Below are 27,932 nucleotides of genomic sequence, written 5' to 3'. Positions count from 1 at the left end.
TACTGAAAGTAGCAATTTTATTGAAGTTAAAATTATTTACAGATAACATTCTTGAAACTGGTACAAACTTTTTCCTGCAGTTAACATTTTTCTTTTTTTTTTTTTTTACATCAATAACTGAGAAGTATTGTAAAAAATAAAAATATGATTGGATTCAGAAAAGTATTCTAGAATTCTAATTCGCAGTAACCGATATTTACATACATATGTACATTTATCTTCCCATTCATATTTGTTACTAACCTGCTTGTAAACATCACTGTTTAGTTGTTTACGATTTAGGCTGGGGGACTCAATAAATAAATAAATACAACCAAATGCTCTTGGTGTCTCTCCTTTTTCCTCAGAGCTTCTACAGCAGGAGTTTTTTTTTTTTTTTTTTTTTTTTTTTTAAATTTTCAGGGACTGAAATCTCTTCCCACTGAATTCATGAATAGGAAAAACAGCGTTGCTTAAATAAATGCCTCTGCACTGCAGAAACTATGCAAGGTAAAAACACAACACATAAAAATGCCATGTAAAATCTTCTCAAACTAAGTTCCGGCCACTAGAGAACTGGGCAACCCACAGGCCTGCAACAACCTTGACAACTTCCATCCATTCATGACAGACATTACAGATAAGAAAGGCTTGTAAGTATTTACAAAGAAAGAATTCATATTAGTAAAGTCATCAGTTATCCGTAAAATACTTATATCTTTAAATCAAGTGATTTGTTTTAAAAGAGTAAAATGAGAACGTCTTACAGTCCTGCTGATTTCTTTCATGTCTAATTACAAAAAGATTTGGTTTGTGGATATTTTCCTTGCCACATTATATCATTTACAGCAAATGACCAAAATCCCTTGCAGGTTTAGAAGCCAAGATGACCTACACTGGTCAAGGAACCCTACAGTCTTACTCTCATCTTTAAGAGACTAGGTAGAAGTCCTTAACCTGCTTCCAACAGTTTATATATCAAACTAATAACACACATTCATAACAGGAAGCTGTGCTGTCATTAACACCAATGAACTCCAGAACGCATTAAATTGGAAGAATCTCTGCCATAGACAGACACCTTTAAATGACAGGCATCTTTCTGGCTAGATGAAAGAGCAAAGAATGAGAAGAGATGAACAATGTTCAAACTCCCAACTATGAGCAATATACAAATTAACATTGTAAGTCTCCACTAACAAAAGCATTAACCAATTAAAGGATTAAAACAAAAACACTCCAAAAAGTACTGTACGAGTCAAGCAATACTGTGTCCAAACACCATAAACCTTGGGCCCCTCAGTGTTTTGCTAGTCATACTAGTAGAAGGATGGTCTAAAGAAATCAATCTCATGTTCACTTAACCCTCAGAAAAAAAGCTTATTGACTTAAAACAGAAAATATTGACTTTGGTTCTTCATAATTTCAGGACATCCACTGCATATCAGAGTGCCTTGGTTTGTTTTCACGTACAGCTGGCAGTTTCAGATCAATTTATTGACTAGCAAGCGCAGAAGTAATGCAGATATTTTAATGAATATCAAAAGTAATAACCAAAAAAAGTAGTCAAAAAAATCCTTAAAAATTCCTAAAACCTTCTGATCTACAAAGAGAAAGTGATGTAGTCTAAAAATAATAATTGGAAAGTCTTAATCACACTAATACCAATACTACCTTACTCTAAAGGATGTTGTAGATAAACTGAAGACTGGGTTCACGAATTTGAATACTAACACAAGACCCAAGGAGCAATTTTCTGCTGAACATCACACCATTAATAATTTAAGGGGGTAGCATAATTTGTGTACTCCCAAGTACAGGAGAGTTCAGGAGAATGCCATAAGAACTATAAATATTCCCCCTATATATGCATTTATACAGACTCCCAATTTCTGAATTTGAATCTGTATAATCTTCACAACCCATTTTTGTTTTTGGTGCCCAAAACAGGGCCGTGCTTGATAAAATATAAATTTAAAATAAATTTAAAACCTATTCGATGCAAATGAGAGCATTTCACAATAGTCCAAATGTTGCTGATTATGACAGCTGGCAGCTTCTCTGTGATGGTCTCTCCCTGCTCATTTGTACCATGGGATGCCTACTGAATTTAGACACGATGCAGTCGAAATTCTGGGCCCACTGGGTCCACTAGCAATGCTCCAGGTAGTCGATGACCCGGGAGATGGACTTTTGTCCTGTGGTTCCCACAGCACACTGCAGAGACAGAGATGGGGTAAAATTAATACAAGCTTATAGATCGAAATATGGACATGGATTTGCACATGCTTGTCAAATGAGAACACTTACTGTGAGGTTCATAAAATTTAAGAACTTCTTGAGCATTTCTGTCATTATTGAGAAATCTCCTCTCGGTAAAATGTCCCTCACAGCAGTCACATTGATCTGAAAGACAAGCCAGTGACAGCTAAGCACACATGTTCACATAATACAGCTAAAAAAATAATCTAAATAAATAATTTAATTCTCAGAAAGTGCAAAGTTCCAGAATGCACAAGAATGTGGAAAACTGCAGTTAAAAAAAATTGTTCACTGTTAGTAATGCAAAATAAGGGAGCTACATAAACAGTGTAGTAGTAGTATGCAATAAAATGTGTTCAGGTGAGCTTCGACAAAAAGGAGAATGTATTTTTTCACTGAGAAGAGGGGTATTACCAAACCATGAGAAATGTGTGAGTGTCCTTCAGATTAAAACACTAGGCTGGGCACACCTACAAGGCAGGCTTATCAGGATTTAGGAGTACAGCTAATGACTTTGAATTATCAATCATAAACTATCATTCAGCAGGGAAGTTCATTAACTGTGATGAGGCAAAGCCGCAGGCACTTTCAGTGTTCTACCCAGTATCCATAGTTATAACTTCAAAAAAACAAATAAAAAAAATTAAATCACAGCACATCTTTCAATTAAAAAAATAACCATGAGATTTCAACAATGCATTTTTAACAAATACAAATCCTATTTATAAAATAATTAATTTAAATCTCAAATGCAATATAATAATTTATATCTGGATTAAAAGTGAGCTTTACTGCAAGTTTGCTGTGCTTGGCTTGATTTATGGTGGTTTTGCTCTTTCACACTTTGGAAGACCTGACCATACACTTGACTTACAGGACTCTCCTGGCAGAGACAGCCCAGTAACAGTGCTGTGTACGAAGCCACGATGCTGTCCTCCATGTGCTTCCCAGCATGCTGGAGAGCTGCAACAGCACCACACAGAAACGACGCTAAAGAAGACTGAAGAAGGCACTCAAAACCCCAAGGAGACAACAACGGAAAAGCTGCTAAACTGAGCTGGGTGCTGACAGCATGCTGAGATGAAATGTATCCAAAGACTAGGAAATGAGAATAACTGGTGGTTTACTGGTTACAAATCCCACAGAGGACAAAAGGGTTATGAGTTCAAATTTCAGGAAGAGATCTGTTGTTGTAGACTTGAGTTTACGTATATGCCTGTCTAGCATGGCACAGATGCAAGCTGTCAAAACCTATACATGTCATTTTGACAAATGCATGTTTACATTTACCATTTATTCATTTAGCTGATGCTTTTCTCCAAAGCAACTTACAATGTTAAGATACCTACAATTATTTACCTATTTATATAGCTGGGTAATTTTTATTGGAGCAATTCAGGCTAAATACCTTCCTCAAGGGTACTACAGCTGGAGGCGAGACTCGAACCTGCAACCTTTTTGGTCCAAAGGCAGTAGCTCTAAACACTACGCTACTGCGACTGTTCTACTGATGCATAAGGCCCTGTGACTTTCAGATCACTGAGGTGGCCACAAGGCCTTACTTTACCTTTGTTGAGATCTAGCTCTTCTTCGTCTTCTTCTTTCTTCTCCTTTTCGTTGTCATTCGTGCTATTCTCAGAGGCCACCCACTGGATCTCGCCAGACGTCTCCTGCCACTCACCACCTTGGTCTGGCTGAGGTTTTGGCCCATCACTGATGAATTCATCTGTTTCAGCCTCGGCCAGCACGGCTGCACGCTCCCGCTGGAGAAACAACTGCAGGGGTGGGGAAAGGAACTAGAGAAATGAGAAACTACTACTACTACTACTACTACTACTACTACTACTACTACTACTGAGTGGCTGTAGCTTTGATAAAATTGTTAATCTAACATTTTTGATCAGGTAAAGCAAAAGAAAGATGGATGCAAACAATATGATGTAATTGCTTATATACTGTTTTCTATTAAACACAGAATTTGAAAGAAACTAGCCCTGAAACAAAGATCACATATCAACCAAGAGACCAGTACTCATTGTCTTAAATTTAAGGGAACTGAGATAAGCCAGTCTCCATATTCCACTACTCCACCGCACATCCGGATACACACTTCTTACCTGTACTAGTGCTGAAATGGCATTAAGAGGGCCAACAGGATTCGGCTCCTCCCCCTCACCCTGGCAGACATAGCTGAAGGTCTCTGTGTCAACCTCCATTTCCACAAGGCAGTGCCGGTTCCTAGCGCTGTACTCCACCAGGTTGATCAGGAGTCCCAGACCCTGGAGAGTGGCTCATTTATAAATTCACACACATTTCCTCAAACTTTCTTGTTCTGTCAGTCTGTTGTATGGAAGAACATGTTCTACTAACTAGAGGGGAACAGCTTTAAATAATGGCTCCTGTCGGAATTATTATTGAGCTGTTGGATTTTTTATTACTGAATGGGAAAAGCGGGCTTACCAGCACTCTGATGTCAAATCTCTGCTCCTGAGGTAGATACTGTGGGACCCGCAGCACACAGTTCAATGCAGTGACAATGAGGTTCTCTTGTTCACCAGTTTTAGTGCTTCCCCACTCTGAGAGAAAAAGAGAGACCAGGTAAGGGAGGGGTTGAGATATTTCTCGCTGGAGGTGGCACTTAATTTTTCCAGAAGGTGAAATCCATTCTTAACTACACATTTCTCACCTAATATTAATGTGCTTAAATGGAAGGGAGGTTTTAAAAGGTAAAGGCTTGGAGAGCCATTAATACCTAAGCAGTCTGCAGGCTCATCATCAAGAGCTCCAGCAATATTGTTAATAATTTAGAGTCACTGAACAACACTGCCTCTTTTCGAAATGACATGACTGCCGAAAAAAATTGCAAAGATTCGGAAGTCCCTGAAAAATGGTTAAGAATGTATGAATACTGCAAATTAAAGGGGTCCACTCGACCTATTTGCTGTGAGCAGCACAACAGGAACAGAAAAAAAACACTGTAATGAGTAGGCTGCTAGATGTGTACAATGTGACTACGTGAACCTTTACTACATGGCAAGCATGTGTTTTTCACTAAGAAAAGGGGTATTACTAAACCATGAGAAAGGCACGGCTGTCCTTCAAATTAAAACATTGGACCAGGCACACCTACAGGGCAGGCTTATCAGGGTTTAGCAGCAAACCTAATGACTCTGAATATCAGTCATAAAGCACCATCCAACAAGGAAGTTCATTAACTGTGATGATACTGAAGGAACCACAGCACAGAGTTCAATGCCATGAAGTTGATCTAAGAACATAAGGCTCAATTAATCTATGTGCCTAAACCCTTTCAGTGGGGGGGATTTATTTTTATTTTAAAAAGTAGGTTTTTGGCTGCAGCCACGGGTTCTTGAATTGTTGCTAAAGGTATAGTACGATAAGGGATAACCTTACTGCTGCACATTAAGTAATTTTTTACGCTTTAGTTATCTTTGCTCTAGACCACAGATTTAGTCTCTTATACTCAAGTCTGTAACTCTCATGAACTCCCTCCAAAACAACAGGGCTGGCACGCGATTAAATATGCTCTGTATTTACAGGGTGGCAGAGTAAAGGTAAGACTGGTACAGTGATTTACAAAAAAGCAGGGTTTAAGAGCACAATGGAGGGGCGTACCATTGTCATGTGTGAGGTTTAGCAGCACGCCGATGATGGAGCGCATACAGTCCTCTACGGCCTTGCCCACGTTGCAGCAGCTGGATGTGTGGCTTGCCTCACGGCTGTAGCGCTGGATCATTGCCTCACAGCACCGTAAGCCCCTGAGGAAGAGGACAGTGGGACCACAGAAGACATGCTCAAACCTTGCCCTGACCTGGGCCACCTACCCCAAGTAAAACAAAATATAGCACAAGGTAGGAAATGGAGAGGGACCTTAGTGTGGCCCCAGAGCTTTATGAGACTTGTAGTCCACCTAGCAAGAATATTACCACAATTTTTTAAATAGTGTAAAAACCCTTTTTTCAGACACTGATATCTTAAGTAAACAGTCGATGAAGAGTGTACGGTCTAGGAACCCACAAAAATAATCAGTCTAATTAAACTAAGCAACAGAATACACCTCTGGGGGAGAAAAAAGTGGGAAGTGAAATAACTACAAGAGCAACTGAAATCACTACATGAGAAAAGGGCCATTTAAAAAATTATCTGACCAATGGAGAACTGCTGGTTTACTGGTGAGGCAGAAAATTACAAGGTGTGAACCACGAACAGCACAACAGCGATTCCCTACGGATCAAGACAGCAGCACTGCTAGCTGTTCAGCTCATTAAGCAGGTAAAGGATGTGTTATGTTCACACATTCCATACAAATACAGCTCTAAACAGTATGATGCTGTCCATCAACCTAGCATTCAAAATAAGTTTCCATAGTTACCAACATGATAGTAGCTAAAAGTCTCCTAAATGAAGGCATTACTTTCATTTTGCTCAGTGTAAGTACATCAACACAGGAAGCAGAACTGCCACCTTTCCAAGGGTCCAAGATAAAGCCAAGCACATGGTCTGATGCACCAGGGACTGCTGGGAAAAATTTTGGATTTCTCTGGCTAGAATCAACCTTTAATCCCAGATGGTTCCCTTCTGAATTGCGGCAAGGTTGCAAAAAATTCAACCTGGAACAGCCACTGATTCTGGTTCAACTGTGGGCAAAGCTTACACTGCATATATAGTCCTTGGTCAGCTACTGAATATAATCCAGTTTTGCAACACTGTACCTCTGTCTTTCAGGTACCTGCATTATACATTTACACCAAAAGATCAGACTTAGCATGTAGCATGAGTACATTTTTTAGCAGAGCTCAGACTAAAAAATGCTAAATTAAATATGCTGACATTTATAGTACAACACCACTGGTTACTCACTTGGCAGAGGACACAATGAGTTGGGATTCCTTGTATGCGATCAGGTAGCCCTGGTTCTCGGGGTTGTGGACTGTGACCTAGGACAGCAAGAAGAAAATTTAACCGCAAAAATGTTTATTCAAGTCTGAAATCTGAAACAAACTATAATGACAACATACAAATACTGATACAATACAAACAGTGATAAATACAAACAAATAAATACTGGACTCAGCCACAATAAATGAATAATGCATTATACCAAAGTTAACACCAACAAACTTCTCATAAAGTTTTTATTTCTAGTTTCGCTTCACCAGGATATTGCAGAAAACATTTAATCAAATATCTCTAGGATAAAATTTGTATTTGTATTATTATTATTGCTCAGTATTTAGCCAATGCTTTTGTCCAATGTGACTTAAAACGTTAGGTTTGTACACTAATCTACTTACAACGATTTACCCATTTATACAGCCAGGTACTGAAGTAATCCAGGGTAAGCATCTTCTCAATCATACTGTACCAGGGGCAGGGATTGTGAGTTGTTCAGATTCCAAGGCAATGGCCCTAATCACTTTGCTACCAAGAGCACCAAAGAAATGCCTTTCCCAGGTAAAAATGTATGTTTTCTTTCAAGAACTAAAAGAGTCATGTCTGAATAAATGCAGTTGTTTTTAGGCTGCCTCTGCAACTCGGTTTTGGCTCTTTTAAGAAGTAAACTGCACTTACACTTTCAAGCACACGTAAACACCGTTCAGCTCCCCATAATGATGCAACCAGCTTCTCCTTGTCGTCTTCCTCACCCAAGTTTTCAACACACTCTTTCACTGAAGGGGAAAAGTGACAGACAGATTTATCCTCTTCATTAAAGAGAGCTTACAGCATGAACAGGGGCTAACAGGAGTCTACCCAGTCATAACACTTCAACAGAACGCATCACCCAGGGCTGGCTTATGAAATCACTTCTCTAAAACTCCAGGGTTGCTCTTAATTTCCCAGCGGTCCAGTTAGCAGACATTTAACCTCCACGTTCTGGAAAGAGCAGAGAAGTGTTCCCAGTGGGAACAAAGTCCAGAGAAAAGTTATCAGAAAGGACAAACAAAAATCATCTAACACTGTTTATTCTTTGGTTTCCTAAGTATGGTCAGGGAGTGACTTACAAGAGAATGAGGTACAAAATGCCATTAGTAAACCTCAGTGTGACCCACCTTTATCTACAATGTGGTCCAGGCCACCCAGCATCCGCAGCTCCTCCTTGAACCAGTCGCCAGCGCGCTTGGAAGTCAGGGACAGCAAGGTCTCCATGGCTAAATGTCCCGTCTGTAAACACGTCAAGCTTTGAGATATTACCATTCCATGAAGAAAATCAAAATTTCACATTATCCTGAAACATAGAGATTTTAGGCTTTTGTACAAAAGAATGCCAGAAAACAAGTGACCTGGCAACAGCTGCTGTGTGAAATTGCAGAAAAAAGTAAAAATATGGTTTCTCACCATGAACAAACAAAACCCCTATTAAAATTAATGAAAGTTCAAATGAAGCTTAGTTTTATCAATACAATTATTTCAGCTCACAGTAAAATAAGGAATTTACAGTGGGAAAAGTCTCAGTTAACCAAGGCCAATGGTGTTCTCCAGATGTTCTCACCGTGATGTTTTCTAGGTCCAGATGCTTGTTGTGGACTGTCTCGCACAACTTCCGGATCTTCTCTTTCACTTTACCCATTTCCCTGGCGGTGAGCTGGTCATCCGCTGTGTTGTCCTGCTCCAACTCCAGCAGCCGAATCATTAGGTCCAGGCTGGCTCGGTCCAGGTCCATGTTAAGGCGGTCCCGGCTGAGAATATACATTAGAGAAGCTGTGCACAATGCCAGGTTCTGCAGGGTGCGGAGGAAAAAAGAAAAAAAAAAAAAAAGAATAATAAGTTCAAAAGCAACTCAGCAGTACTGCTGCCGTGGGCAGAGAAGAAAATTGAATAGCAAAATGAATATATTCATGCGGTAAATATGAGGTTAGTGGATTTACAAAAATGCAATTGGCTTTAAAGGTAAAACAGAATTACACTATATTACACGAAGAAGAGCAGCTGTGTGCTTAGAGGAACTGATGTGGCCTCCCTACCGGGTGCTGCGGGGCATCACTCAGTGTCTTGAAAACCTGGGCCACCTTCCCTCTTGCCCTCAGGTGCATTCTGAAGCTGGGCATGGCACATCTGGTAGCTAGGCTGATGATACTGGTGACAGGTGGAGAGATTGAAGAGAAATTGCTATTGAGACTACTACCTCTGAGGGTGCTGTGACACTGGGAGACTGTTTAGTGGAACATACCTGAGGCAGCGGGTGTTAAGCGGCTGCCCACTCTTCAAGCCAGTCTCAAGGTACTCAAAGTCATCAGTAAATTCCTGGTTTTCTCCAAACTCCACCACGTCATTGAAGTGCTTCACATGCTGAACAACCGTGTACAACTGTAAAGAACACCAGATCTTAGTTTGTACTTCCAGCCTTATTTTAAAAAGAAAAGGTTCAAATGTTCTGCTCAAAGGCACTACAGACCTCCTGAGATTGAAACAAGCCAGCTTCCAATTACAAGAGAGTGCCCTTATCTACGCTAGGCTTCATTTGAACTTTTATTTATTTTAATATGGATTTTGTTTGTTCATAGTGAGCAACCATAATTTTACTTTTTTTTCTGCAATATTACCTATAGGGCTTTCCCTTACCTCCTTGTGCTCCGTCCTGCATTTCAGTGTGGTGACAATATCTTGGTAGGGTTCTGTGGGGAGGGTGATGCACTTGGTGACTTTGGGAGGTGGGGGTGGTGGTTTGAAGACCCCCTCATCTTTGTGGGAGTTTGTCTCAGGGGTTTCTTTTGACAAAACGGCCTGCACAAAAAAAAGGAAAAAATCCATAATAAATAAAACAATCTGCTCTTTCTCACTGTGACCAACCTGCCCACGACAAAATAAAAAAAAAAAAAAAAAAAAAAGGTGAAAACACGTTACATAACATCTAGAGGAAAAGGGTCAATCATAAATCAGTTTATATAAAATTCCTCTATAAAAAAGCAACAATGATCATTTCGGAAAACAACTTAAGCAATCAAAATGATATGTTTAAGTGAATTCCAAGACTCCACACTAAACACATTCATGTCAACTGAGCAGATAGAAAAATATATATGTAATTGCAGAAAATTGCTTCAAAAACAAACAAAAATGGGTTAAAAACTGTATCACCCCTAAATATATGAAGTGCTTCATGTCCTGAAGGTCAGAATGGTTGCATATTTCTATATGTTTGGACAAAAAGAAGTGCACTGGGTGCTTACCGGAGCAGTCTGGGATCGGGAAAGCGCTGGCATGGGTGACTCCTCAGCTTCTGGCTGGTTCCAGTGTCTGGCATTGTAGACAGCCTTTGCAGAAGTCTTGGAGAAGAGTGGAGGAAAAAGAACCATTTAATTTAAAATTCATCTCCAGTTCATATGCTTAAAAGACTTAAGTCATACTTAATATGCTGTTCGGTAGAATTTCTTTGGTATGCAAGTAACTTTATGTAAAAACCAACACCAAGACCAAGACTTCACTGCTGCCAAAGCCATAAAGAGAACGTCTAACAGTACATGAATACATCTGATTCTTTTCTAAATCTGCATTGCATCCTCTCCTCTTGAGCCTTTATGCATCACATCTACAGCAGTAACTATTTAAAAGCAGAAAAATGTCATGCATAAGTCACTGAAAGAAGCAAACAAGAGTATCTGCCAATATGGCATTAATCTCAGTCAAATTTGCCAAAGGCAGCATCATAGTGTTCTTTCGTGCAACAGAAGGGGAGAGATACAAATATATAGCACAAAAAAAAAAAATGTTTTTCGAAGTATCATAGTACAGCAAAATCTACCTCAAAACTAGGGAGAAAATGATTAATAGTACATACAGAAGTCAAGAAGCATTACCCAGAGGCTCAATGTGATACATCAAAACACAACATTTGCTTAAATCGTCTCATTAAATCATCATTATAGATTTCTGTGCTGTTATTAAAGCTGAAATGTCGACAACTAGTTCATAAGAAGTTATAGCACCAAGCACTGAAGGAAGATCAAACCTTCATTAAACAGTGTTCCTTTGCTGGTTACTGTTAATTTTATAGCGGTACACAGTGCCACCAGTGCCCTCATGTGGCCTGGATGTACAAACTATTTGGTTTCAGTCTACTTAGAATAAAGTTATAAAATACAGACCTCAAAAAAACATACAGTAAAAGATTCTGATTGGTCTGACTGCAACCAAACTATGGTCAATGAAAATGAAAAATTAAGTCATGTGACAGCAAAGAGATTAATGGTTCACTCTAAAAGTGACTCTGAATGACAGCTGTCAACAGCCAATGAAATCCACAGGAGATGATGCGATCGCAGTAATACTACTTGCTTGTTGAGACAAATTTTGAAAATTTACTAGTATCACAAAAAGAGAGACAGAAATGTAACAGTGAAGAAAAGGTAAATGTACATGTACTTCAGAAAATGTAAAAAGTACTGATGGCAAAATGTACTGTGAAAATCAGTATCGTTTTTACAGAAACTGCTTAAGTAGCAGAGTAAATACAGCACATGATTATTCACCTCTGGACACTGGAGATTTTGTACACTTATTCAAACAGAAAACAAGTACACTACAGTCGACTTTGGGTCAGTTGTGACTGGTTTCATGTGATTAAGTTTGAATTGTTATTTGACTAAAAGCAGCCAAGAACTCCAATATGAAACTGCACTGCAGAAGAACATATAATTTAATATAAGAAGTCCTGAGCTTTCAGAGTGCTTCAGAAGCTTTGATATATAAAACAAAATGAATTACCTTGTATCTTTCTGAAATCATGAAATATACAGTATATACCTGGACAACATGACTTCCTCTGTGAATACATGTCACGTTAAAAGATGATTGAAGAAAAAAATACATAAGGCTATTAAAACATTACATTATCTCAAGAAAACTACTGAATGTAGTGAATACTGATTTATAAATAAAGGTTGAATTATAATATTATTTCACTTTCAGTGAATAGAAGACAATGCTTTTGGTAAGTTCTCCCAACTAAAGCAACAACCAAAAATGATGCAAAAAAGGAAGAAAAAATAACATGCTGAAAATCAATCCAACAAACCCCAGTTTGCCTATGAAACAGAATGCAATTTTGCATCACAAATATGTATACTTCTATCTGAATTGCAGAGAAGCCTGCAGTTTTCCTAGCAATTATCCCACCAGAAGATCTGCACAAAACACTGTACTGCTTCAAATAACACTCTGATCTCCTGAAGTGAATTGTATAATCAGCATAATTTCAATGCACGAAACACCATGGTGACTCAGAAGGTAGATAACTTCACAAAAACCTCTTTTATTCCAGTCAGGGCAAGCTGAGCAAAAAATAGCAATATATTGTTATATGCAGTAAAATTTATAGGTGATCTTAAGAAGGCAGCTTAATCTAATCCCATACCATGACAATAGAGGCAGTTCAGCCCACAGACCTCACGATTATATCAACTCGATAACTGAATGCAATTTTGTGACTCACAGGAGGAAAAGTCTTGGAAAAATGCAGAAATATTAGCAATTCCAGTTTTTCCAGTTGAGTATTGTTTTTTTATTTTAAAAAAAAAAAAAAAAAAAAAACTTTCTGCTTTGCTTTTTGTTTTGTACAATTTTAACAGAGAAACTGGAAATATCAAAGAAACTGAAAATAATGTCAAATGTCAGTGTTGAAATGGTATGCTTTAACTTTTATCAACACAACACAGTACATTTCAAAGAAATAAATGTTGTGAGGCTCTCATCTCATTTCTGATGTTACTATTTAAACATAGTCCCAAAAACAGATTTCCGGTTGAAAACTCATCAGCACACTGGTTCCTCAAATTACAGAGACAACTGAAATTGGAAGCCTGCGTGCAACTCATTTAATTGGTCACTCCAAAGCAACTTTTACCCCTCAATCACAATAAATAAAACCTTAATGATACAGATGTCCCTCAGTTTGTGGTTTAGGTTTAGCTGCTGTAAAAACCTTCAATATACTTATATTAACAAGAACTGCAAGATACTGCTTCAGTATTCTTTGCTGACCGAGCTACATTAACGTCAATTTAAAAGTGAAAAATGCTGTTTTTACAAACTTCAATTCAATGCTAACTGCAGAAAAATTCATTGCATAAGCATTAAACGATCGTCATCTTATCGATCACTGACGCTGAGGGTAAACCAATCAGGAGCAGAAATCCTCCTGAAATGAGATGAATTAAAGTAGTCCCACATTCCAGCTCTCTTTAGATTCATTTAACTAACATCTACCACCTCAGTGAGTAAGAACAGGTTGTGTTCACTCTGCAGCAATAAAAAATTTTAGAAAACAGTTAAGTAAAAAAAAATGCTACTAAAAATAATGTACGTTTGCAGATTTGCAACTTGACTGTGTCTTGAGAAGCCAGTATATCTTCCCTAATCTTATGACAGCTAAAGTAAGGTGTCATTTTACTATACCAGCTGCAATATTGAAACTGTGTATGACATATGACTTCCATGATAGAAATCTGGCTTAAAAAAACTTTGGGTTATCAATGTAAGAAAACCATTTCACTGGTAATATTCAGGGGGTGCGGTGGTGCAGCGGGCTTGGCTGGGTCCTGCTCTCTAGCTGGTCTGGGGTTCAAGTCCTGCTTGGGGTGCCTTGCAGCGGACTGGCATCCCATCCTGGGTGTGTCTCCTCCTCCTCTAGCCTTGTGTTGCCGAGTTAGGCTCCAGTTCGCCACGACCCCGCTTGGGACAAGCGGTTTTAGCGTGTGTGTGTGTGTGGGGTAATATTCAGCATACTGTAAATATAAAACTAATATTGTAGAGCAGGCTTTTAAAATAGAATACCTTGAAGCTGCGTAAGGCCCAAGAGTGCAGTGTTATCAAATTACATAAAAGAGGAGCAAGGGATATGGCAGAGGCAAGATATTGGCACGGCTGGACTTTCCTTTCTCAGTCCAAATACTGACAAGGCATGGCATACAAGCAAAAATATGGAATTTGCAAGGTTCCTTATGGCTTCATTTTATTTTGAACCATATGGGAGCTAGACAAGCCTGAATACATTAGAAAGAGCAAGTGTTGCTTCTGTTAGCCAGGGTTACATTTCTTCAGAAAAACATAAACAGAAAGCAAGCCTGCTAAGTTACACCTAAAGCTCTGTTGTTTGTATGTAAAGACCAAATAGATTTTCATACCAAAAACAAATTAATCCTTCCACAATGTATTAAAAAGAAATGTCCTATTCCATTAGACAGCCCAGTCCTGTGAAATAATGGGCTAGAGTTTGGCAAAATGCTGTAGTCAGCAAAGAAAAATATCTTGAATCTTCCCTTATAATGGTGATCCTTAATCAAGATGTCTTTAACCACAGTTACTGTAGCACTGTCTTGCTCCAGCGACAGAAGGATAAACGGTACTACACACCCAAAATCTAGCACTGTAATTACCTTCTTGGGGGCACTGAAAATCCTTCTGCTGTTGTCCTTGGATTTATCCACTTGCTTTCCCTGGGCCCTCTTTGGGATTTCTGGCACAGCAGGAGATGAGTCGTCCGAGAACTCAAGGATATCTGAAGTTTATGACAAACTAAAGTGTCAATTACACCATGAAGGTACTCACAGTATCCCATGAAGCAGCAGAATAATCCATTGAACCAAACTGACTACACTACACTCCAAAGGCCTGTTTATAACAAAAACAACAATATCAATAAAAGTAACGATTATTATTATTACTACTCCTATTATTATTAGCAACAGTAGAAACAGTAGCACTATTCTAATTGCTATTGTTCATACTTGACTTATACATCTTCCTTAAAGTGGATCAAATTGATCCATGCATAACAAAGTATTTCACTATAATTTATATAATTCAGGTACGGTACTCAACAAAATTGCAGTGGTGCCCCTCTTTTAGAACTGTAACGACCACTTTGAGGCGAAAACCCTATCTTCCAATCATTATGACACCCTACAGCAGAGTTTGCCCCCTTTGAAAATATCAAACCTGCACCACACATTCGCCTCATGGAACACCATAGTCTCTTTCTCTTTTTGGAGATTTAAGTATTACAATGGAAAAACTACACTCAATATTGTTTCTTCATACTTGTGTAAGAATCCTGAATTTGTTCTGCACCCTGTTAGACTTCACACCATAGACTGGAAATGACAAAGAACCAATCTACTTAAAGAGGTCTTCCAGGAAAAGAGTTTTAGCATTAACTTTTCAATCATGTTATAACATCAAGAGATGATGTAAAATGGTAAAGCTTTGTATCAGAACAGTGTGGTACAGAAGGCACCAGATTAGTGTCTGACCTGTACTGGCGCTGGCCTGACTGTCCTGGGAGTCACTGGGCTGTGGGCTATCCACACCCATGGACAGGGCTGTGGTTGCCGGTGCTGAAATTTTCTTTGCCTTCCTCTTTGCAGCCGCATCATCGTCCTCATCACTGTCACTCTCGCTCAGGTCATCAAAGCCAAAGTACTTGATTTTGTAGCTCGTGCTACCCGAGGGCATGGGATCGCCGTCCGCTTCCTGACCCTCGTTTTCATCGAAGCCAAAGAACTCTAACTTCGTCTCCTTTTTGGACTTGCTCTGGGTGGGCCTAAATCTGAGGTCAAAACAGGAGAGAGGTACTGTCACTGCTTCCTTTACATGAGCTGGAGTGCTTTCTCAGTAGTTGCTGTTGGTTTCGGAAGCTGCAGAACTCTAAATTGCAAAGAACTTTGTACGTAAATCAAAGGGAAGTACAAATATATTATTTATGACATTTTTTCTCAGCAGCACTGCCACACTCATTTTAAACTTTGTCGCTCCGATGTATAAGCAGTACTGGAGGGTAAGCACACACTGTAAACATTGAAACATTGTAACTATTTACTTAGTATACTTACAGATCAACTGCATATGAGAACAATGTGTGCATAAAATAAAAGAGGCCATCAGTGTAAATGTTGTATGGAGGCAAGTTGAGTTCAGCCTCGGTTGTAAGGAGTAATAAAAGATGGGCAGTTTATTTAAAATAAAAAAAGGTGTAGAAAAACAGCAAACAGAGACCTTGCAGGTTTGCTGGGCAGTGTCTCCGTTTTCCTCCTCAGCCGGCCTGCCTCCCCGAGGTCTGCTGGAGCACTGGCTGTGGTGAACTCCTCCATGCTGCGGTCCATGGAGTCCTGGATGGTGACGTTGCACACAGACAGGCAGGACGGATGCAACACTGTATAGTCCCGTGTCCTCCCCCTGCCACCCGATTGGCTCTCTGTCACCACTTTCGTGGGGACTGCCTGGGTGCCGGGTAAAACACCCTCTCCATTCCCACCGGCTGCAAGGTGTCGACATCTGTTGGGGCGCCGGTACGTCCGGCAATTAGGGGGCCTGGAAAGCGGTTGGGCCAGGGCTTCCAGATCCAAGGGTTCTGGTGGGGGCTCTGGGGCACCCTGCAGGGGCTCGTTACTTTTCAACTCATGAGAAGATTCAGTGTGTGTCTCACATACCAGCTCTTCCCCACTGTCTTGCCCACTGATGCTGCCTTCCTGGGAAAACCCAGTCATCCACGTAAAGTCACAGACTTTCATGCTCTCCAAACAGTGGAGGGTGGGCCTCTCAGAGGCAGACTGCCAGTTCTCCAAGGAGTCCTTGCTCTCCGTCTTCAGGCTGGAGGCCTGACAAACAGGTCTCCTCTCCCTCTCAGAAGCATTCTTGTACCACAAGTTGCTGTTATTCTCAGCACCTTCACTTCCCCATGAGTGCACAGTCTTGTCTGTAGAAAGGGAGAAAACAAGAAGAGAAAACTATTATACAACCCAGGACTTTACAACCAAATTTGTGCTTTCCGTAAGTTAGCTTAAAATGTCCATGTTTCAGCTTCATCTTTTACAGAGATACCTCCGGGGACATTACGGCAGCACCGCACCTACCATGCAAAATGTTAAAGCCAGAAAAGCATAGAAGCAAAATTATGGAAATGTTAAAAGAAAATTCACCCTTACCACAATTAATGAGCTTAACGTAATACTGATAACTGCTCATAAGTTCTCAAAAACTTGGGTCTAAATTAAACACAAAAAAAATATTACAGCCCGAAGATCAGAAAAGACAAATGTACTTACAGCTGGTTACCGTGGCACAAGCTAACTCGGAACTTCTATTTTACGTGCCTAGAAAAGCTCACATCCAGCCACTGAACTATTTCCTGAAGTTAATGGTTTGTGAGGAAAAAAAACGATAACCCCTGAAGAAGGGGGGGAAAAAAAGGGGGGAAAGAAAAAAAAAAAAAAAACTTACAAAACATGGGTATAAAATTCTGTTGAATGTTTTGTTTAAACAAAAAAAAGTCAATTGCGCAAAATCACAAAAACACAAAATAAATCTTCCCCTTAAGGGAGGCTTACATGTGCTGACATGGCAAGAAACAAAGAACCAAAGCAGGAAAAAGATCCTTCTATGGTGGTTTAAAAGACCCCTCAACCTGTCTATGTGTTGCTAGTCATCACAATTGCAGGATTCTGGCGTTTTCATATGATGTCCCTCTCCCTCTCTGTGCATTTCATATCCTCATGAAGGAGCACAATGTTGTAGCACAATGTTTATGGCCCTCATACATTCTATTATGCCATAGTTTTACAGTTATAGTTTACTGCTCTTAAGGTATCTCCAGGTCAAGTAGCTCATAAACAAAAAGTAAGGTCTTGCCAACTCAGATGTTGTTGGCTGGGTAAGGGTCTACAATACATCATGTATCTTTGATTTTTGGGAACATTTCAAAACCATATACAAATTTTTTTGCAAATTTTGGCTGTCACCATCAGTAAACAGATGGTCATGTATGCCTGCAGAAATCTCAGTCTAATGCTGGGATGAGTCAAACCATCTCCATTTTGACGGAACACATCCTACCCGTGAAAGGATTCACAGGTAGAGTTTGCTTTGCAGAACAAAGAAGCTTGACGGCTTCTAAATTTTCTGCAAGAACAACAAATTATTGTCAGATTCATTGTGAAAGGTAACTGCACCAAGGGTATATATATTGGCACTGATAGATCAAGACTATACAACGCAAGAAGTAACGCCAACGCTCTGACAGTTCTCACAAGACTGGTCATCACCCCGCCCACTCTCTGACAGCTTTCCTGCTTTCTGAGACCACAGAACCTCTTCAGCTTCCACATTCTGAATTTATATAAAAAGAAAAGAATCAGTGCAGCTTTCACTTTCTCAAATTGTTATACACTAACTTCATGACTGTTTTCCATACATTTACATTGTAGGTTCACTGGCAGCATAAAACCCTTTATTTGCAATTCTCCATAATAAAGATAATTAATTTGGAAAACATTCATGTCTACAGAACAATCACATTTTCTGTCAGTATTGATTGTTTTCATAAGGAGGTAACTTGAAATTGGAAGGAAAAAAAGCCTAATGACGAATGTTGCTGCCAACAATCAGATCTAAATAAATGCATAAATAAAACCCAATTAAAATCTAACACAAACTTGCTACATGTATTTCCCTTTTGCCAGTAAGCATGTTTTGCATATCTCAAAGTGGCACCTATTACATTTGTTCATCAAAGACATATTAGGTTTGCGTACAATGCTACTTACAATTATATAGCACCTTGGTAATTTTCACTGTAAGTTCAGGGTAGTTACATTACTAAAGGGTACTATAGTGCTCCAACTTGAGCGTTTCAACTGCAAGTCTACAACTCTAACCAGTAGACTACTTGAATAAGGCAGCAAGGTAATGTTTAACATTGGAGATGATATTAAATAGTTTCAGGTAACAGCTGTCAGGTCCATTTAGTGGCATCTTTGTAACTTCATTTTGGTTCACAATATCACAGTAAAGGACCTATAACCCTAAACTACCTGCTGCCTCAAACTAGCTGCTGCAAGCCAAAAATGTATTAAAAAAAAACATAAGCATATACTCTAAACCGATCACCTCAAACGACAGGTTTGGCGATGGTACTACACTATTACAGTTCTCAAGTTACCGTATGGGGGAAGGCAGTGTCTATCGCTTAGAAAATCTCAACATTTTGTATTTTTTGTACTAATCATATATACGCGTACATATAAATGATATACGCACACGCACACTGTCTGGAACAGCTTGTCATCCAAACCCAGCAACAAAGGGCGCAAGGCAAAAGGGGGAGGGGACACACCCAGGACGGGACGCCAGTCGGTCACAAGGCACCCCAAGCGGAATTCAAACCCCAGACCCACCAGAGAGCAGGCTCCGGCCAAACCCGCTGCACCACTGCACCCACCCGCTTGTAAATACTTGTTCACGTTTTCATACAAAAAACACTGAGCATAAATATCTGTGTATACATATATCTGTATTTACAGTGTTGTGTAAAACTATTTGCCCCCATCTCGATTTCTTCTTTTTTCGTGTATATCTCATACTGAATGGTTTTAGATCTTCAAAAAAAATACAACATAAGACAAAGGCAACCTGGGTAAACACAGAATACATTTTTGATTTTTTTTTTTATTGAAGCCAAAAAAAAAAAAAAAAAAAGTTATCCAACACCTATCACCCATGTGAAGAACTAATTGCCCCCTTAAACTGAAAATCTGTTTGTGCCACCTTTAGCAGCAATAACTGCAATCAAACGCTTCCAATAACTGGAGAGCAGTCTTTCTCAGCCCTGTGGTGGAATTTTGGCCAACTCTTTTTTGCAGAGCTGCTTTAGTTCAGCCACACTGGAGGGTTTTCGAACACGAACTGCCTGTTTAAGGTCCTGCCACAGTGTATCAGTTGGGTTAAAGTCAGGACTTTGACTAGGCCACTCCAAAACTTTAATTTTGCCTTTTTTGAGCCATTCAGAGGTGGATGTTTGGATTATTGTCTTGCTGCATAATCCAGCTGCGCTTGAGTTTCAATTTACAGACTGAAGACCAGACATGCTCCATTAGGATTTTCTGGTAGAGAACAGAATTGATATTTCCCTCAAGTACTGCAAGTAGCCCTACATCATCACACTGCCACCACCATGCTTGACCATAGATATGATGTTTTTTGTGCAATTCGGTGTTTACATCAGATGTCGGGACCCCTGTCTTCCAAACAGTTCCACATTCAACTCATCAGTCCACAGAAAATCCTCCCTAAAGGTTTGAGGATCATCAAGGTATTTTGGCAAAATCAGACAAGCCTTAATGTTATTCTGGGTTAGCAGTGGTTTTTGCCTTGCCACTCTTCCATGGATGCCTTTTTTGCCCAGTATCTTTCTGATACTGGAGTAATGAACAGTGACCTTTACTGATGCAAGAGAGGCCTGTAGTTCCTTTGATGCCATCCTTGGCTCTTTTGTGACTTCCTGGATAAGTCATCGCTGTGTTCTTGGTGGAATTGAGGAAGGTCAGCCACTTCTGGGAAGGTTCAGTACTGTGCCGAGTTCTTTCGATTTGGAGATAACGGCTCTCACTGTGGTTCTTTGGAGTCCCAGAGCCTTTCAAATAGCTTTGTAACCCTTCCCAGACCATTGTATTTCAATCACCTTCTTTCTCATCATTTCTGGAATTTCTTTCAACTTTGGCATAGTGTACTACTGCATAAGACCTTTTAAGCAACTTCATGCTGTTGAAAAAATTCTATTTAAGTGTTGATTTGATTGAACAGGGCTGACAGTAATCAGGCCTGATTGCATGTAGTCCCGCTGAACCCCGTTATGAATACAGTTTCATAGATCTGAGGAAATCTACAACGGGGGCAAATACATTTTCACACAGGCCCATTTGGTATTGGAAAACTTTTTTTGCTTCAATAAATAACATTATCATTCTCTTGCAAACTGTGAAGGGGGAGGCACTGAACCTGGATCGTGTTAGAACTGGCTGATATATAACACAAGCTGTGATAGGTCTGAAGGCACGGTCTGCAAATATTTGTGCCCTCCACCCGCCAACTCACAGACACATAAAAACATACAGATTTAAGTAAGTACACCTGTATTTGTACATTTTCTATTGAATTTAATGACTATTTTTGTGTATTTGCTGATTTTTAATTTCACAAAAATATATAAATGTATTTTTCCCCAGTGGCTGCCCGCTGTTCTGCAGATGGACTGAAAATGCTTTACTGATTGTTATAGATTCCAACCCACCCCGGTCAAACTCTAGTGTGGGTAAATATTAGAAGCAGAACTGCCCCTGCATGGAGGCGTCTCAGTTCTATATAGGTTTATGGTTCTGTTTCCATTAATAGGACAGCAAGACTGAAGTGAGAGGTGTTGGTAGGACAGTAGGACTCCAGGGGTATGACTCGGGCAATTCAAGATTCCATGAGGCAACAGTTCCAAATCCCACCCAAGCCCACTGGGCTGCAGGATCAGAAAGGAGGCAAAACCACCAGCTGCAGAATGAACTGGAGGCAGAGCCATACACATCTCACAGCCTTGCACAGATCCACTAGTAGAGGACAGCTACCTTGGAAAAACATACGCTGCACCATGCATGGTCTACGTCTAAAAATAAACATTCGACAAAAAGGCAAAAATTGTTTTTAACTGATTTCAGACAAAAACAGAACAATTTTTCAAAAATAATTTTTCAAGCTGACACCATCTCCATACTGTGTAAACATCATCCACATCTTGAATTCTCTGCAGACATTACTTCTCTATTTGGATGTTTAACTAGGTAACTACGGAAATTTAAAGTGAAGGAGTTGACCAGTAATGGGATTACTAAAGGTAAAAATCGAGAAATCATTTGAAGCAGTTACTGATATTTGTGCTTCTTTAATATTTAAAACGTTATGACTGTTCATCACTGACATTTTGAATTGCTACTGTTTTGAATTCACAGTAGACTGCATGATATGAAAACAATATAGTTGTATAAATGGGTAAACACATAAACCTTACATTGTAAGCCGTCTTGCAGAAAAGATTCGGCTAAATCAATTAATAACTTACAGATCAAGCAGACACTAGAAAATTCAAATCAACTGTTTACAAAAACAGGTTTCTCAAAAATTATCTCCTCTAGCAAAAGATTCAAAGATGTGCTGCCACATGAAACATTTTTTCTGGCATCTACTGCCCATGTATGTGTTTAAGTGTTTCACAAGATAGCTTTAATGGTTTTGAATACATTATCACACCATTTAATGTATGGCAAAATAAATACACACAAGCAATGTAATATTTTACAGTCTAACCTTCAAACACTGATCATTAATTGGAGCTTGAAAATTGATTAATATTGTGTGGAATCTCAGGTAGTGCACAAGATGACCAAATACAGTTTACAGCACCATACAGTACAGCAGAGTAGTTTCTCACACTACTAATAGTGTTTTAATCCAAAATTCATAAGGGAAGTACTAAGTGCGTGTCGGGAACAACCAGCAGCATAACGTTTAGAGTCATGACATCACAATCAAAGTTCCCAGGTTTAAATCCCTAATCCAGTCTCATTCTTTTGAACAAGATACTTACCTTCAATAGCTCCAGTAAAAACTGTCCAGCTGTGTAAATGAGTAAATCGCTGTAAGTAGCTAAGTATACAAACCTGACATTGTATGTCCCCCTTGGATAAAACAAGGGTCAACTAAACAGCTAACATTAATAATATGAACAAAATATTAGCAGTGTGGCTGTGTGCAAACTCAATGAGTTTGAAAGAACCTGCTAAAACCCCATTTTACAGCCTTGCCTGGTTACCTCTTGGGACAGCTTGAATCAGCTGCCACACTCCATATACGTACTTACTCAAAGAGACACATTTGTACAGAAGAGAACATGGAAGCATGTCCTGGTACCTCTACTGCATTCACTATCCCATTCCCTTCTCAGCACCTAAGTTTCACGCTATGAAATCATGAAAGAGATGCAACAGAAGAATCAACTGTTCTTAATGTGATCCAGGCCAGACTACTTCAAATGGTTAGTCTGGGTTCAATAATTGCACTGAATTTCACACTTTGAAAACAATATTTAGCTACAGGGTATATTTTTAACTTGAAGATGAGGAGGGTAGCCAGGAACTAGATGGATGAAGGCACATCGGCAATGCAAGTACCCCTTTCAAGCCTGAAGATACAAGTGGAGAACAAAACATTTGAGACACTCCGTCCATGTGATTACAAAGATGGACTCGATGACACCTGAAAACATATTTTAAGTGTTTTTCGTTGCACAGTATTGAAATAATTATATTAGGGACCTGTGTAAAAATACCTACATTTATTCATTCAGCTGATGCTTTTCTCCAAAGCTACTTACACTGTTAAGCTACTTCCAGCAATTTACTCATTTATACAGCTGAGTAATTTTACTGAAGCAATTTAGGGCAAGTGCCTTGCTCAAGGGTACTATAGCTGGAGGCTGGATTCAAACCTGCAACCTTTGCATCCAAAAGCAGGAGCCCTCACCACCATGCTACCAGCTGTCCTTTCCTATTTGGTTTGTTATTGGTGTACGACACAAACATACATCTAGCTACTATGAAAGTTAGCTTTAGCAATATCAACTGAGCAGTGAAAATGAGCACAGAAAGCAACATCATTGCATGTGTTAAGCATCGTAAAGCTTAAACATCTATTTTTGTAAAACAGATTAAAAGGTGTTTTTCTTTTAAAATTTAGCTATAACAGCTGACTTTATAATGTAGTGCTGCTCTCCTTTTCACTTGGTTGGTTTACAGATTGTCTTGAGAATACAATAAAATCAAATTAGATTTAGCCAATAATGCTGTATTCTTTCTGTTCTTGTTATTATTGCCTTTTGCCCCCCAATGGATTTTCTATAAATCATCTCATTTCTTAACGGTTCTCTTCTTACTGCCTGTACATGAAACGAATGTTTTAAAGCATAAAATTCCAAAATTATCATGAGCTGTATTTCTTACAACCATGGGATTCTGTTTTTCACAGAAACAAAAAACAGCTCATCAGAACCCTTGGGAAGCAGGCAGTCAGATGACAGCTGAGTGTGCCAATAGGCAAGACTTTGGCACGACACTAATTCATGTTTTGAAATAGGTCTAAAGTCTTAATGAATATGTTGTGAAATGCAATGAAGGGTTACATGCATCTAAATTGACAAGCAGGTTCACACGATCAGAAACCGTCAGGCAGTTATTAAACACAGCAGTGCAATCTGGTATGTCGCCCTTACCTGCAGGTGTGCTGTTGAGAAGGCCACTGCTACAGTCCTCTGTCTTACAGGAGTTCCTGCTGCTGCTCTGAATGGAGGAGTGCACAACTGGAGAGACGCTCTCCTTGTTAACCAGATGACTGACATGGGTGTCGTGTTCCTGTGCAAGGCTCGATCTCTCCGGCCGTGGAGGTTCTACGGGTGCAGTCTTGACCGGCGGAGTGACACGAGAGGTCACGGGCTTGGAATCGTCATCACTGTCGAAACCAAACGGGTCCTCAGAGGCCTCCTCCTCAGTGAGCCTGGCCCTTTTGGCTGTATCGGTCACCTCGGCTCCAGAGCCAGGCCGCTTGGAGCCCAGCTGAGCTTTGAAGGTGGTTTCACCCCATTTGGTGCTGAGAGTGGCTCTCTTGTTGGACAGCACCTCATCAAACTTGGAGCTGCTGTCACCGCCCTTCCGGCTGTAGGTTTTACCAAATCTTGATGTCATTGTTGTTCCAGGCACATATTCTCTGCACAGGACAAGCACATAATTTTCACACTTAACATGTATTAATCCAACCACCATTTCTTAATAACTGCATTGTTCATGAAACAATTTTCTAAGAAGCTGAAAAACATTGCTTAAAGAAACTTTATTCGGAAGTTGTCTGAGACCTTAACAATTCCCATACTTCTTTTATGATGGGGAATACCGAAAATATCCAATGAAAAGCAAATCCACTGTAGCAGAGACAGCACAATCACAATAAGCCAACAAAGTCAAGAGGTGAGTGACTGTTTAGCAGTAAACATGATGAGCCATGTTCTCCTTTCCAGGTTTTAGCTAATACTCTTCCTCAAAGAGACATTATTAAGCTACTTAGACTGATTCAGCCATTTATATAGCTGGGTAAATTTTACTGCTATCAAGTCAGGGTTGGTAACTTTAGTCAAATGTACTACAGCAAGAGGATTCAAATTCAAAATTTAGTCTTTTGACTGCAAGGGTGGCTCGAACAAGTGCCCCATTTTCTGCCCCTTACTACCATCAATTAGATCAACAAAGCCAAAAAGGTCATGCAAAACACACTGATTGGGATCTACTGATCTACCTAACTACTGGGAAAGTGATTAGGAATCGGTAATATTCTGGTAAAGTTTTATGCAGTTACTTGTGTGATGAACGTCGGTGCACACGGTGAAGGAAACTTACTGTACTTAAGAATCACGCATCTGCAGCTATGTCCCTTTCTCTTAAGTTAATGCAGAAATTGTATTTTCTGTGAGATGTACGTCACTTTGGAGAAAAGCATGTGCTAAATGAATAAATGTAAATGAACTGAAGGAAACTGGGTTAGATGGCCTTCTAAAGATCAAACAGGAGTGACCTTCTAGGTTCAACCCCAGGAAAACTGCCCTGCAGAAAAACATACAGGAAATTTCAACCAGCAAGGTGCTCTGTCCTTCCATTCATAACCTGGGCACCACACAGCAACACCTGTAAACACAGTTATGAAAACTTTGCTTACCACATCTACCCAAGAAGAAGACCTACAGTATTTGACATAGTAAATAATTGGGCATTTTCTCCTTGAGTGATTCAGGCTAAGCAGTATATGTTATAATGCTATACTTATTAATACTTCAAAGTAATGATTACTATTACTACATTGATCAAGGTAATTTTGTCCAAAGCAATTTAGAATCTTGGACAAATCAGCTTTACAGTGATTTCTCTATTCAAACAGTTCAGGGTAGCAATTCTGGCTAAGCACAATAGCACCTGTACATAAGCAGGAGTGCACATGTGAACCAATAACCTTCGGTCTCCAAGGCAACAGCCCTATTAATCACTATCAGCTGAGATACAAGTTCATGCCATCATAACGCCCCCTACAATAATAATAATAATAATAATAAAAAAAAAATCGGTGCGGTCGCCTCACGACGCAAGTGTGAAGCAGAGAGAGACAGAGACTCACCAAGTTCAGTACGGATCGGATGATGAGAAAGACTGAGAGCTGTCAGCTGAGGTGTTTACCTGTATCTCTGAGCAAAACTGCATCGCACGCACGCCGCCGGTACTAAAATTTTCGGTACTGAAAAAGCACTGAATGAATGGTGCTAAAAATAATGCGCATACGGGTGGTGTGTGTCCGTGCGGCGGCCCCCCGGGCGGCTCGGCTCGGCCTGTCCCGTCCTGTCAGCTCCTCCACTCACGCGAACACGCGTGTGTCTGTGTGCGAACCCAGCCCAGCTCAGCTCAGCTCAGCTCAGCTCAGCTCAGTTCAGTTCAGTTCAGTTCAGTTCAGTTCAGTTCCGGGGGAAACAACCCCTCCCCAGCGACCGCTGCGCTGGACCCCCTCGCGCCGCAGAGAGCTGCCCAGGCCAGGGCCAAGACTCCGCGGACGGCACCGGACTCACCTCTCTCAAATCCCGGCGCGGCTGCCTCTTCCTCCAGCCCGCATCCGACGGGCCCTCCCCGGCTGCGCTTGCGCGACCAACTAGTAGCTGGCAACTTCTGGAAAAAGAGACAGCTGAGAAGCAAATGAATACGTGAAACGCCCGTGACATGAAGTTAACTAGCGAGGCTGGGAGGGGGGGGTGGGTGGCCGGGTGGGGAGGGGGGAGGGAGTCGCGCTCCTGTCTATTTATTCAACACACACAGTACAGCAATATCTCCTTCCGCTGATCCCGGCCATTGAGGCTCCCACTCCCACCGTCGGTCGCTACCAGCTGACGTCATCGTGCCGCAACAATTCGTAAACCAATCAGCGAAAGGACTGCCTGTTATTGACATGTAAACTGTCAAATGACAGTACAATCCTGCGAGTATATTAATCCCCGATTTTGGATTGGGGAGAACGGGACGAATACGGGTTTAACCAGAAAAAGAAGAAGAAGTAGAAGGTGTGGCGAAAAGAAAAACTGGGTGTAGTCTCAAAACGAATGTCCGGATGTCTGTCGAATGGGCTGCAGGGAATTGTAGTCAATGCGTTATTTGGAAATTGTCAACACGAATGGAATTTAAAATACATTACAGTATTGCGTTTAATTGGATTAATATGCACATCACAGTGTTTTGTCTTACGTTTAATCACTTGTGATTCTGTAAGTGTTACTTTTCCGATAGAAAAAAAAGTTTATATGACGGAATTTTGCATTTCATTAGGGCTGAACAAAGCGGAATTAATGCCACTAGTGGTACGCACGCTTTAATGTTTCAGTTGTGGTCTCCCAGCATGCTTTGCGGTGATTATTTTATAGTTAATTATTGAGTTACTGCCACTGTGCCTTCACTGTCTTTTTTAATGTTAGTACCAGATTGGACTTGCATGCAGCGTGCTAGTTCAAAGTATTTTTATTTAAGTGTTGTATCTGTGCTAAGACACTGTCTTTGTAAAACTGTAGGGAAGGGGTACATTTTTACTATGGTTTTTGTTTAGGCCTACTGTTACGAGTTACAGAATGTCACTAATGTGGAATGGAGTACTGTTTATGTTAACTCATCTTTTACTGTCATTCAAGTAACTTTTTTTTTAATGGTTACACTTTTTTTGTTTAAATCATGTAGTTAATCTTGTGTTAATATTTACATGTTTATGTTCTTTTTCCAGAAATTACTGTGTTGTGT

The 27,932-nt window shown here is 40.0% G+C and overlaps 1 protein-coding gene across 1 annotated transcript; it reads right to left on the bottom strand.

Moving 5' to 3' along the window:
- LOC108932914 (wings apart-like protein homolog) lies at positions 1–26,880 on the bottom strand. Its single transcript, XM_018749633.2, has 20 exons — positions 26,723–26,880; positions 24,338–24,828; positions 16,252–16,951; positions 15,510–15,805; positions 14,634–14,755; positions 10,431–10,526; positions 9,823–9,984; positions 9,431–9,567; positions 9,225–9,336; positions 8,753–8,980; positions 8,313–8,424; positions 7,834–7,931; positions 7,123–7,199; positions 5,878–6,020; positions 4,702–4,817; positions 4,359–4,520; positions 3,809–4,016; positions 3,116–3,204; positions 2,290–2,385; positions 1–2,196 (listed from the first exon to the last, which is right to left on the bottom strand). Exons 2-20 carry the CDS (start codon positions 24,804–24,806, stop codon positions 2,131–2,133), a joined length of 3,489 nt encoding a protein of 1,162 aa, XP_018605149.2. The 5' UTR covers positions 24,807–24,828; positions 26,723–26,880; the 3' UTR covers positions 1–2,130.
- Between the last annotated feature and the right edge of the window lie 1,052 nt (positions 26,881–27,932).

This window comes from Scleropages formosus, chromosome 4 (genome assembly GCF_900964775.1).
Source record: "Scleropages formosus chromosome 4, fSclFor1.1, whole genome shotgun sequence".
Lineage (NCBI taxonomy): Eukaryota > Metazoa > Chordata > Actinopteri > Osteoglossiformes > Osteoglossidae > Scleropages > Scleropages formosus.
The sequence above is the reverse complement of the archived record's forward strand: the minus strand, read 5'-3'. Positions and strand labels throughout refer to the sequence as shown.

What these genes read in the sequence shown, in the direction of transcription:
- LOC108932914 (XM_018749633.2), bottom strand. Translation starts at nt 24,806, where the DNA reads ATGACATCAAGATTTGGTAAAACCTACAGCCGGAAGGGCGGTGACAGC. An exon ending in TCAGGCCAGCGCCAGTACAG is followed by an intron (nt 14,756 to 15,509) that starts GTCAGACACTAA and finishes CATAAACTTCAG; the next exon opens with ATATCCTTGAGTTCTCGGAC. An exon ending in GCAGGACGGAGCACAAGGAG is followed by an intron (nt 9,568 to 9,822) that starts GTAAGGGAAAGC and finishes TGTTCTTTACAG; the next exon opens with TTGTACACGGTTGTTCAGCA.